The 13803-nt window shown below is 35.7% G+C and overlaps 1 protein-coding gene across 1 annotated transcript in view; it reads left to right on the forward strand.

Moving 5' to 3' along the window:
- The first annotated feature begins 3458 nt into the window (after positions 1-3458).
- LOC100733122 (flavin-containing monooxygenase 5-like) overlaps positions 3459-13803 on the forward strand; it is a 32352-nt gene continuing 22007 nt past the window's right edge. The window contains exon 1 of the mRNA XM_063252415.1: positions 3459-3622. Coding sequence (XP_063108485.1) covers positions 3488-3622 — 135 coding nt within the window. The 5' untranslated portion in view covers positions 3459-3487. The remainder of the gene's footprint in view (positions 3623-13803) is intronic.

The following is a 13803-nucleotide window of genomic DNA, read 5'->3' on the forward strand; positions in this document are numbered from 1 at the left end:
AGCATTAACTGAGCATTATTTCCTTTATCTGCAGTTTTCTTCATGTAAAACTATCCACACTGGTAAAAAATGTTTGTACTTGTAACCAGTGAATTAAGAGCATTGCTTACTTTTTTTGGGGGGAGAGAATACAGTCAAATATGGCAAAACAAAGCTGACAGTCAAAACCAAGGATAGACATAGCACATGAAAAAGTAATAAGAACTAAGGAGTAATAAAATCCAAAATGTGTAAATTTTGTTGTAAAAAAGAGAGGGGAAAAAAAAAGAGCTCTAACGGATATAACAGCAAGTGTGTTTAGGGGTGTTAAATAGCTGACTATATTAATGTTTTTGGATCATTGAACACAGCTGTTTGCAGTCTCGCTGTTTGTCCACTTTGTATTCTTTGATACTGTGATTTGAGCTACTATTTTCAAGATGATAATATGTAATCTATTAACAGGTGATTTCTTACTGTTATGTTTTTTTTTTTTTGTGGTTCTGTATTACGTGTACCCTTACACCGCTTTGTTTTGTTTTGTGTTTTTCTCTTTTTCCTCTTAAATAAAAAAAAGAGCATTGCTTAATTCTGAAAATTTTTGTTATGCTTTTCCCACTCAATGAAAATGATTTCACTGGGATGGTATTTATAATGTGCCAATTAGCATTAAAATTTATTGCAGACAGTTTCAACAGTGAGTTGTAAATACCACCAATTTGCCATGGTCTGTTGCCTAAAAGGCTTAAGGGATTTTTTTAAATCCACATTAGAGAAGTCATGGGAAGAGACTGTGCATTATCTAATCCACTAACCTATAAAACTGTTCACATTTCCATGGAATAGCTATTTTCAAGAAGACGGGAGGAGCAATACATCTAGTTTTATTGAGAAGCCGAAAGTAAACTTCAATTTTGTTCTTTGCAAAGGTTGGTTATTTTTTTCCCCTACTATAAATATTGTTCTGTATGGAAACAGTTTAGAATCATCATTAATATATCTTATTTGCAAGGCTTTTATAGGTAAAGGGATGCAACTAGAAACCGTATTCGTAAGTGAAATAAATCAGCCTTGCATTTTGTAAACACTGTATTGTCTCACTAGTATAAGAAACTTTTTGAAAGAGGAAATAAGACAATAGATATAGTAAAAGGGAAAGAAACTACTCAAAGGGAAATTATATTGTTTAATCAATGTTGCATGCCTATATCTTATAACTTGAGAAACTATTTTGAAGATAACAATGTGCAGCGTAACAACCATTGTTAAACTCCTACCATCTTGGTTTGAAATCTTATATTGCTATTATTTTTTGGTAGTTGTTGTCATTGTTCTGCTTTTATTGCTTTTTGTTTGTTTTCTTCTTGATTTTTCTGCATTTTTTCTTTTTAGAGTAAAAATATATATGCTATCTGGTTATAATTCTGTGGTGTATTATATACTATTCAATGACAAGTTAAGACTAAAATTTAGAAAGTTGGAATTATTTACTCACTTCAATCCACAAATATTGAGTGTCAATTACAAGTCTCAAATTATACTGGATGTTCCTATTTGGTCAAAATGAGGTAAAATTATAACCAATAAAAGTGTTGGTCAATACAGTAATCGAGAGCTATGCAAGTCACTGTGATCATCAAAAAAGTGGACTTAATTATGGCTGAGAAATCCAGGGATGTAACTGGGAGAAAAACAAGGCATTCCTTGTATTTTCCTTTTTCTTTTTAAATCTTTTATTGGTATATGTTCATAGTACATCCAGTTTACAATCATTTTAGGGAGTGGATACGGGTAACGTAATATAGTTTGGTTACTTTTTAAAAGCCCCTATCTCTTCCCTCCTGCCTTCTTCTCTCCCCTTTTAAATTCCCTTTCTCGATTTTAATACTTTTTTGTATTAATTTTATCTCATGTTTATAACGTATAACGTTTACATCTATGTTTATAATGTTTACATTCATTGATGTTATTAGATTCCTGTGCATGGCATATCTTTATTCTACTTCTTTTTTCTTCCCCTCCCATTCATTTCCCACCCACATTCTCTTGGACCCCTTCCTATTTGCAAGGGATCCACCCTCTTGCCTTCTATCCATCTTTTATTGTGCTCTCTGTACTCCACCTTACTCAAAAGAGAATTACAACATGGTAGTTAAGTCTAATTTATTTCACTCAACATAGTATTTTCCAAGTGCACCCATTTCCTCACAAATGTCTCAAATTTATTTTTCTTTTTCAGCTGAGTACTATCCAATTTTGTATAGATAATACTTTTTCTCTAACCAATCTCCTTTTGATGAGTATACGGCTGCTTCCAGGATTTAGCTATTATTGGTTGCCCTGTTAAAACACTGATGTGTGTGTGTCACTAGAGTATCATACCTCTAGCTCTAAGAAAGGCATTTTTGCCATGAAAATTGAATTTTTACTAAGCAGTTTGCATCAAATACAAGCATGGGTCTACACAGTCACTGCAAGTGGCTCAGTAACACTGAAGCATCTTGACCTAAACAGTCACTGTGTAATGTGTTTATCTGCACTTTCTTCTGTAGATTGAGCCCCTGAGATCAAACTTGTGTCATATCTTTCTTTGTGGCTTCAGCAACAAGCACAGTACATGGTCCATAGCTGGAAATCTGTGTTTGTTGAACAAATAGAGGGAGAAAATAAATGAATAGATCTACAGTCTAAATCTTAGATGTACTAAGTGTTGATACTTAATAATTCTAAAAATATTATTTCTAAACATTTCCCAGTAACTTCAGTTAACTTTTATTATGTCGTTAAATAAGAGAGAAAACAACATGAGAAATCAACATGTGGGATTTATTTTCTTTTTATAGGCTTTGCGGAGTGTGATGAACAAGTTATAGTGTCTAGTTTTATGTTCTCTTCTTATAAAATGGCTTCTACCCACTAAACCACTGAAACTCCTCTGTCTTAGATCATAGATGACCACATCCTGGATATATAATGCACCTATGTTAGGCTCTGACTTACTAAATTCAACTTCTGACTTCATTTATGTTGCATCTGCTGTCTAGAATGTCAGCACACACAGAGACAGATACACACACAGACACACAGACACAGACACAGACACACCACCACCACCACCTCCACTTCTCTGGGCCTTATACCTAGCTAACTCCAATTCATTTACCCTTAAATTCTACACCCAGGACTCTGTCTCTAGTAGGTCAAGTATTCCTCTTCTGTGCTGCCTGCCCTTGTTCCTTGGTATAGTATAATATTGAGTTTATCTTATAATCTGGAATTGAGTGATTATGTTTTTCTTCCTGACTACAAACAAAATCAAGGATGATTGGGTTTTGTGCATTTTGGTATCCCTTATATCTATCAGTCTTTCACAGGTAATCAACATATTGGTATTCTCATTGCTAATCACAATAAAAATTAAGGATAGCAAACTCTACATCTTGTGGTAAAGTAATTTTTGTTACATGTGGTGATAGAATTCTCAGTTTCTACCAACCAGCCAAGCACCATGGTCAAAAAGAAGATTGCTGTGATTGGAGCTGGAATTAGTGGCCTTGGTGCCATCAAATGCTGCTTAGATGAAGATTTGGAGCCCACCTGCTTTGAAAGAAATAACGATATTGGAGGACTGTGGCGATTTCAAGTAAGTTTGGATTTTATTTAATTTTAAGCATGCAATTTCTTAAAGTAGTTGTAATGATTTATTTTCTTATTTTATGAAAAAGGTGAAACAGTATTTTGTAACAATATAATAGAAGAATAACAATAAATACATGTTGTTATCTTTAAAGTAGTTGCTCAGGGTACAGGATATGGGCATAAACATTTCTCTAATCAATATTAGCACAAACCTCCTTTTTTAATGAACTAAAAGACAACACTGTCACTGACTTGCACTTTTTCCCTTTTCCCCATTTTCGCTCCCCTACACCCATCCTAGTTTGTTGTAACAATTTGGATAAAGGTTTCTGTACTGCAACGTAGAGCACATCATGTTTAAAGAATTGTTTAACGACCCTAATCTTCTTGCTTGTGTTAATGATTGAGGAAATATGTCAATTTCAATTTAGGCATGAAATTGATGAGATACTACTCAAAATATCATAAATTGCATATGATCCTCAGAAATATCAGAAAAGGATAGTGTTTGAAGATCATTTCAGTTGCTCAGATTAGTTTGTGTCCAAGGTTAAAGAGTTCACAGATTTTGGTAGTAGAGTAGGATCTTCCATTGCTGGACTTTTACCATGCAATTTTATATTCTCTTTGTGGTCACTTCTGCAGGTCTCCCTTTCTCAGCTGCCACAGGGCAATGACTTTTTCACCCCTTTCAGCTCTTGCTTGCAAGAGACCTATTGCCTTAAGAATGTTGAGCTTGGTGCTGAATGTTAAATATGTTCAAACTCCTAGGTCGCTCCATCTTCTTCCAGTGTTTCATTCTACTATACTCTGAAATACCCTTGAAGTCTAGGATTTCTTATTAACATTTTCCAGTTCTGACAATCATAGAGGGCCACTCTACCCACCAGTGTTGGATGGCATTCTACACGTGTGTCGATAGGCCAATATTCTTCTGTTGCTCCTGGCTTTTATCTTAACCCAAATCATGTGTCAACAGCTAGAATGTGAGACCTCTTCACCCTTATGGCATCTGGCCCTGCTGGCAAGATAATTGGCCTAACTTTCCCACAGGGACATCTTCTTGGTGATCCTGGTGGCAACTAGTGCCCAAAGAGCATCCCCATTATCCTCAGACACTCTAACATGGTTTTGTTATCATTCAGCTTTCTCTCTGCAATCTACTGGTTTTGACATTTTATTCTAAGTATTCATTTTGTTTCTTCTTTAATTCAAGAGTTCATTCATTTATTCAACAAATATTTTTGAACACTTCCTATATGCCAGGCATTTTTAAGATGCCAGGGAATAGATTAATAAATTTGAATATAAAAATTCTAGTGTTTAGTGAAGTAATTCTGACACACAAGCTTTAAAACCACATAGCTTCTCTTATATGAAAAACTTCATATATATGTACATATAATATACAATGCTTCATATATGTTATGAAACAAAATACAGATAATAGGAAAAATATGTAAAATTTAAATAAAGGATCATAGAAAATCTCAGTAAGAAGTAGTTTTTTGGGACAAAGAATTGAGAAGTGGCCAGGAATTTAGTTCAGTGATACAAATGCCTGCCTGGCAAGCATGAGGTCTTGAATCAATCCCCAGTAGAAAAAAAGAAAAAAAAAGAATTCAGAAGTAAGAAGGCTGAAAGAGGATCTGGGGTGAGTGGCTCACAAAGATCTTCTCTGATCTTCCTTTCATTAATATGAAACACCTTTTTATTTTTACCATAAAGCATATGGCATTAGTATCAATATTGCTAAACTATCTTTTTGTTAGAACTTGATATGCACATCTTTCATCATGTAACTTAGTTTCCATCTTATTGTGATATTTGTCTTTAGGTTTGTCTTCATGTAAAAGCTAATTTCACTCTTTTGTCTAATGTGAGCTGTGCAGTCATTCATGTAAAAATTATGTTGAATATATTCATTGTGCATAAGCACGCTAATCTTAAATGTACAACTTGATAATTATTGCATATTTATCCATCTGTTCAACCTGATCAAAATGAAGAATATTTCTAGAACTTTATAAGATTCTTGTGTATTGCATAAAGTCAGTACTCGGCCAAACTCAGAGATAACAACTAGTTTCGTTTCTAATGCCTTAAAATGCACTTTTTGTGTTGTTTTGTTTTGATTTAGTGGTACTGGGACTGAACTCACAACCTCACACTTGCCAGGCAGGCGCTGTGCTGCTAAACTGTATTCCTGGACCTCTTTAAAATGCTCTTAATGATACTCGTAATTTTGTATTTATGCCTTTCTTTGTATTGGATCTCTCACTTACCATTTATGTTCTTTTTTATTTTTATTTTTATTTTTTTGGTACCAGGGATCAAACTCACGAGCACGCCCTTGCAAAGCAGGTGCTTAGGCTGCTGAGCTAAATCCCCAGCATCCCCATTTATATTCTTGAGATTCATTTAAATCGGGATTGCAACAATAGTTCCTGTTGTGTTTTCTATTGCTATGTAGTGTTCTGGTATAACAATATGCCACAATTCATTCATTTTCCTGTTTATTATTTTTGGGTTATTTATGCAGTGTGTCTTTGTGTCTGATTTCCTTTATGCACCATTTGTGTATGGCAAATCCACTTACTATATGAGAATAAAAGTAATTCATTTAAAAGCTTATTTCCATGTGGCATGACACTGAATATATGAGTAATTCATTCATTATTTTGTCAATAGACTTTGGATTTGATAATTACTGGTGAAGGTACTATGACATTGTTGCACAGAGGTTTGTTAGATATGTACTTGTTTATCTTGTGTAAAATCCTGGTTCAAAGTACAGGCACAGTGGCTAATGTCAGGCAGTACTCTAACATGAGCATAATGATCTTCACGTGCATCAATAACACGAGAGCATCATACCTTTCCAAGCATTTAGTCCTGCTAGCTCTTCGTTTGGGCTATTCTGAAGGCTAGGTTAGTGGTGTCTCTTGTACCTCGTATATTGCATTTCCCTTGTGAGTATAAATGTTGAACATTCTTTGCTATGCTTGCTGGCAGTTTGGTAATACTCTTCTGTGAAAAACTTGTTCAAGTCTTTTGTCTATTTCTAATCTGATTGTCTATATTTTCTTATGTCATAAAATTTCTCTTACACTGTATATGTGTCTTTCATTGTACACAATTTGTTATGACTATCTCCTTCTACTCTGTGGAATATCATTTTACTACTACAATGTCATCTTTGACAGAGGCTTTTAATTTTATTTTATTTTTTTTATTTAAGAGGAAAAAGAGAAAAACACAAAACAAAACAAAGCGGTGCAAGGGTACACGTAATACAGAACTACAAAAACAAAATAAAACAAAACAAAAACATAACAGTAAGAAATCACCTGTTAGTAGATTACATATTATCATCTTGAAAATAGTTCCTCAAATCACAGTATCAAAGAAACAAGGTGGACATTCAAACAGGTAGACTGCAAACAGCTGTGTTCAATGATCCAAAAACATTGATACAGTCAGCTATTTAACACCCCTAAACACACTTGCTGTTATATCCGTTAGAGCTCTTTTTCTTTTTTTTTTTTTCCTCTCTTTTTTACAACAAAATTCACACACTTTGGATTTCATTACTCCTTAGTGCTTATGACTTTTTTTTGGGGGGGGGAGAATACAGTCAAATATGGCAAAACAAAGCTGTCAGTCAATACCAAGGATAGACATAGCACATGATGTAGAACAGAGTACAAGTTTATCAACAATGGTTATCAACGTTGTCCCTTGTTTCCTTAAAAAGAATTGTCTATCTCATTAGATATTATAAAGTTGGACAAAACAGTAGAGAACAAGACCAATAAAACTTAGGCATTGTAAGCATTACAGGACTTCCAAAGAAGACAATAGTCAAACCAGAATGGGTATCTTAGTGAATCTTATTGTCTTCAAAGTAGTTGCCTATGTCTTCAAACTTGATACTACCATATAGAATGGAACAGAGTCTAATCAGTCAAAACAAGATCGTGGGAGTACTACAGGACTTCAAAACAAGTTAATAGGAAATCAAAAAGAGTTACTATTTATATATCCTAATTTTTTGAATTTTTTCTTTAATTAAGACAAACATAAGAAATGACTAAATAATTTTTTTAAAACAATAAGGGGGAGATTGAGATAAAACAGGACATAACAATATAACAATAGAGGTCACAGCATGACTGTTTCAACAACCTAGTACTTCACCACCATATACCCGACTTAATAGTAGTTACCATAGTGTCTTTTTCCTTGAAATATTTGGATAAAACTTCATATACTCTAGCTTCAAATATTTTCATATCAAGAAGCCCAGAATAAAGCCTTTCTAATTAATGAGTGAAAACTTTATAAGGCTTCAAGGCCACCTAATGGGGAATCATGATTACCACATATTTTTATATATTTGAATCATTACTTACATTAGGGAAACTATTCGGTATTCACACATGCGAGATTGATTTATTTCACTTATGAGTATGGTCTCAAGCTGCGCCCATTTATTGATAAATATCTCAATGTGATCCTTCTTTATAGCTGAATAATACTCCATTGTATAGAAATACCACAACTTTTTTATCCATTCCTCAGTTGATGGACACTTGGGTTGTTTCCAAGATCTGGCGATTACAAATTATGCTACTATAAACATAGGTGCACATATATCACTGTGGTATGATGCTTTCAGTTCTTCTGGGAATATGCCTAGAAGTGGAATAGCTGGAATAAATGGGATTTCCAGTCCCAACTTTTTGAGAAATCTCCAGACAGATCTCCACAAAGGCTGTACCAGTCTACACTCCCACCAGGAGTGCAAGAGAGTTCCTTTTTCCCCACAGCCTCTCCAGCATTTGTTGTTGGTTTTCTTGATCCTGGCCATTCTTTCAGGAATGAGATGGTATCTCAGTGTGGTTTTAATTTGCATTTCTCTAATGACCAATGATGATGAGCATTTTTTCATGTATTTATTTCCCATTTGCATTTCTTCTTCTGAGAATTGCGTATTCATCTCAGATGCCCATTTTTGGATTGGATCTTTGAATTTTGGAGGTCTGAGTTTCTTTAATTCTTTATATGTTTTAGACAAGAGGCCCTTGTCTGAGAGAGAGTTCACTAAAATCTTTTCCCAGTTTGTGGGTTTTCTTTTCACTATGCTGGAGATTTCTTTTGACATGCAGAAACTTTTTAATAAGAAGTGGTCCCAGTTATTGATTCTGGGAAGTATTTCCCGTGCGGTTTGAGTCCTGTTCATGAATTCTTTACCTACTCCTATGTCTCCAAGGTTTCTACCTAATTTGTCTTCCAATAGATTTAGTGTTTCTGTTTTAATATTCAGATCTTTGACCCATTTAGATTTTAATTTAGTACATGGTGATAGACATGGGTCTAGCTTTAGTTTTCGTCAAATGGAGAGCCAGTTTTTCCAGCACCATTTATTAAAGAGACTGTCGTTCTTCCAGTGAACCTGCTTGGCTCCTTTATCAAAGATAAGGTGGTTGAGTGTGTTCGTAGTTGTGGTTGTACCTTCTAATCTATTCCACTGATCTTCGGCTCTGTTTTGATTCCAATACCATGTTGATTTTACTACTGTTGCTTTGTAGTATAACTTCAAGTCAGGGATTGTGATGCCTCCTGCTTTGTCTTTGCTGCTTAGAATTGCCTTTGCGATTCTAGGTCTCTTCTGGTTCCAGATGAAATTTAGGAGTGATTTCTCTAGATCTATAAGGTATGTTGATGGTATTTCTATTGGGATTGCATTGAATCTGTATAACAGTTTTGGTAGAATGGCCATTTTCACAATGTTTGTTCTTCCTATCCATGAGCAAGGGATGTCTTTCCATTTTCTGAGATCATCTTCAGTTTCCTTTTTCAGTGTATTATAATTTTCACTGTATAAGTCTTTCACTTCTTTCGTAAGAGTAATTCCTAAATATTTCATTTTTTTGCTTGCTAATGTGAATAGTCCAGTTTCTCTTATTTCCCTCTCTGTAATTTTGTTGTTCGTGTATAGGAATGCTATTGATTTCTGAGTATTGATTTTGTATCCAGCCACATTACTGAATTTATTTATTGTATCTAAGAGTATTTCAATGGAGTTTAGGGGGTCTTCTATGTAGAGTATCATGTCATCTGCAAACAATGATAGTTTAACTTCTTCTTTTCCTATCTTTACCCTTTATTTCTCTTTCTTGCCTAATTGCTCTGGCTAGTACTTCCAGTACTATATTAAATAGGAGCAGTGATAAAGGACATCCTTGTCTTGTGCCCGATTTTAAAGTAAAGGCTTTCAATTTTTGGCCATTTAGTATGATGCTGGCTGTTGGTTTGTCATAAATGGCCTTTATTATATTGAGGTAAAGACCATTTATTCCAATTTTCTGTAAAGTTCTTATCATGAATAAGTGTTGGACCTTATCGAAGGCTTTTTCTGCATCTATAGAAATGATCATGTGATTCTTATTTTTGGCTTTATTGATATGGTGGATTACATTTATTGATTTGCGTATGTTGAACCATTCTTGCATTCCTGGGATGAATCCCACTTGGTCATGGTGTATAATCTTCTTGATGATTTGCTGGATCCTATTTGCCAATATTTTATTGAGGATTTTTGCATCTCTGTTCATTAGGGAGATCGGTCTATAGTTCTCTTTTATAGTTGGGTCTTTCTCAGGTTTTGGTACTAGAGTAATATTTGCTTCCAGGAATGACTTAGGAAGGATTGCTTCCCTTTCAATTTCATTGAATAGTTTGAGGAGTGTCGGCATTAGGTCTTCTTTATATTTCTTGTAGAATTCTGCAGTGAATCCATCTGGGCCTGGGCTCTTCTTGGTGGGTAAGGACTTAATTACATTTTCAATTTCATTAGCAGAGATTGGGTTATTCAACAGTTTTATATCCTCTTGATCTAGCTTTGGTACTTCATATGCTTCTAAGAATCTGTCTATTTCTTCTGTGTTATCAAACTTTTGAGAGTAGAGGTTTTCGAAATAGGTGTTGATGATCCTCTGTATTTCTATGGGGTCTGTAGTGATTTCTCCTTTTTCATTTCTTATTGCATGAATTTGAGCTTTTTCTTCCCTTTTTTTAAATAAGGTTGGCTAGGGGCTTATCGATTTTATTTATTCTTTCAAAGAACCAACTCTTTGATTCGTTGATTCTTTGGATTGTTTTCTTAGTCTCTATTGCATTGATTTCTGCTCTGATTTTTATAATTTCCTCTCTTCTTTTGGCTTTGGGCTTGACTTGCTCTTCTTTTTCTAGCTGTTTGAGGTGTAGCATCAAGTTATTTATTTGTATTCGTTCTGTTTTCCTGATGTGGGAACTCAGTGCAATAAATTTTCCTCTCAGGATGGCTTTCATTGCATCCCACAAATTCCGGTAAGTTGTATCTGCATTTTCATTTCCTTTTAGGTATTGTTTAATTTCTTCTGTGGCCCACTGATTACTCAAGAGTGTGTTATTTAGTTTCCATGTGTTTGCGGAATTTTTGCAGTATCCTTTGTCATTAATTTCTAATTTCAGAGCGCTATGATCCGATAATATGCAAGGGATGGTTTCAACTCATTTGCGTTTGCTTAAATATGTTTTGTGAGCTAATATATGGTCTATTTTAGAAAATGATCCATGTACTGCTGAGAAGAATGTGTATTCTGATGTTGTTGGGTGGAACATTCTGTATATGTCTATCAAACCCATTTGTTCACAGGTGTGATTCAGTTCTGTTATTTCTTTGCTCATTTTCTGTCTGGTTGATCTGTCCCTTGGTGTCAGTGGTGTATTAAGGTCTCCTGTTACAATTGTGTTACTGATAATTTGAGTTTTCATTTCTGTTAATAATTGTTTTATATAACTGGGTGCTCTGGAGTTTGGTGCGTATATATTTAAGATAGTTATCTCTTCCTCTTGGAGTTTTCCCCTTACGAGTATGTAGTGACCTTCTTTGTCCTTTATGGTCATTGTTGGTTTAAAGTTCACATTGTCTGCAAACAGAATGGCTACTCCTGCCTTTTTTTGGATTCCTGCTGCATGAAGAATTGTTTTCCATCCTTTGACTTTCAGTCTGTGAGTATCCTTCTGGGTTAGATGGGTTTCCTGTAAACAGCATATGGTTGGATTTTGTTTCTTGATCCATTCTGCTAGTCTGTTTCTTTTGATTGGTGCATTGAGACCATTTACATTAATGGTTATTACTGTTAAATGCTGGTTAATTGTAGGAATGTTATCTCTCTGCTGTTGCATCTTTATCTTTCTGTTCTGTTTAATTATTTGCTTTGCTTAGTGGTTTTTTCCTTTGTGTATCTAAACTGTCTTTCAATATTTTTTGCAGGGTTGGTTTGGTGTTCATGAAGTTCTTCAGCTGTTCTTTGTCATGGATGTATCATATTGCACCATCTATTTTGAATGATAGTTTTGCAGGATATATCAGTCTTGGTTGGAAATCATTTTGCTTTAGGATCTGGAATACTTCACTCCATGCTCTTCTTGACTTTATCGTTTGTGCTGAGAAGTATGCTGTGATTCTGATAGGTTTTCCTTTATAAGTGATCTGTCTTTTCTCTCTGACAGCTTTTAATAATCTATTTTTGTGTTGGATTTCTGGGATGGTGATTATTATATGTCTGGGTGTAGTTTTATTTTGGTTATGACTGTTTGGAGTTCTATATGCTTCACTGATCCTGATGTCAGTTTCTGATCTCATGCTTGGGAAATTTTCAGCTATTACTTCTCTAAATATCCTCCTGACATCCTTCATGTTGTCTCCCTCTCTTTCATTAATCCCTATCATTCTTATGTTATTCTTCTTTGCATCATCTTGCAGTTGTTGAATTGTTGTTTCCTGATTCCTTGTTATTTTCAAAAGATCTTTGCTTTCCTGTTCACTAGCTGCAATCCTGTCTTCAAGGTCTGAAATTCTATCTTCACTTTCATTAAGGCGGTTTTTACAACTTTCAGTGGAGTTTTTTATTTCCTGTATATCTCTGTGCATCTGCATTATGTATTCTGTTTGTTTCTTATATTGCTCGTCTAGGGATTCTATCTTTTTGTTTAGTTCCTCCAATTTTTTATCTGTGTTTTCTTTAGATATATTTAGACTCTCTTTCATTTCTTTTATCATTTCTTCTTTTATCTGGGAGATTATTTCGAGTTTGAATTTCTTTAAAGCTTCCTGGAGTGCTTGTCTATTTCAGTGGCTATTGTGTCCGATATATGAGGTGGATGGGATATATTTTCTTCTATATCCATCACTCCTAGGGTTTCTTGAGATGGGCTGGAGGTTTGAGGTTGTAATTTGGTCTTTCGTTTTGTCATTTTCCTATATTTCTGTGTTTCAAGTGTTATTTGAAAGCTTCCTCAGGATCTGTTGAAAATCCCCTTCTATGTTTGGAGCTACTGAGACTATGGCACCGTGCTACCCCAAGCCATTGGGCCTACAGAACCAGTGGTCCTCCTCTGCTTGCTCAGAACTCCACAGTTCCAGACAAGCTGGGCCTCAGGGACACTGTGCGCCCACCTACCCCTTGGAAGCTCCACAGTTCTTCAATCTCAGCCGGGTTAGGGTACTCACCACAGGCTGCAGTGCTTCAGGAACCTGTGGACCCTCCCTGGTTGCAGAGATATCCACAGTCCTCCAGACACATGGAGAGGCCGATTAAGGCACCCCAAATCTGCCCAGTTCCTCCTCTGCAGACCAATGGCCAGGCGCGGCAGCTAAACAGGCTGGGCTAGTGTGATAGTGTGTGCCAGCCCACCCGTCGGTAGCTCAGCAATTCTCCAAGTGAAGCCAGAATGGGGAGGCTGATGTGGAAGCCTCAAACCCACCTCTCCCCTTCACTGCACCTGGAAGCCTGGGGGAACTCCAGCAGTCTGGGCGGAGATATCCAGAGTCCTCCAGACATGCAGAGAGGCCGGTGAGGGCACCCCAGATCTGCCCAGCTCCTCCTCTGCAGGCCTATGGCCAGGTGCGGCAGCTAAACAGGCTGGGCTAGGCTGATAGTGTGGGCCCGCCCATCCGTCGGCAGCTCAGCAGTTCTCCAAGTGAAGCCGGAGAGGCTAATTTTAAAGGAATCCAGGTTATAAAGATTTTTATGATTCTTATTTTTTGTTGGATATTTAAGAAACATATTCACAGAAGAGTGCTGTACATATTCTCATATTTTCTTCCAAAACCTTTACTTATGTACTGTTAAT

Source organism: Cavia porcellus, unplaced genomic scaffold (assembly GCF_034190915.1).
Source record: "Cavia porcellus strain 051 isolate PalLab524CR breed Dunkin Hartley unplaced genomic scaffold, mCavPor4.1 scaffold_7, whole genome shotgun sequence".
Classification (NCBI taxonomy): domain Eukaryota; kingdom Metazoa; phylum Chordata; class Mammalia; order Rodentia; family Caviidae; genus Cavia; species Cavia porcellus.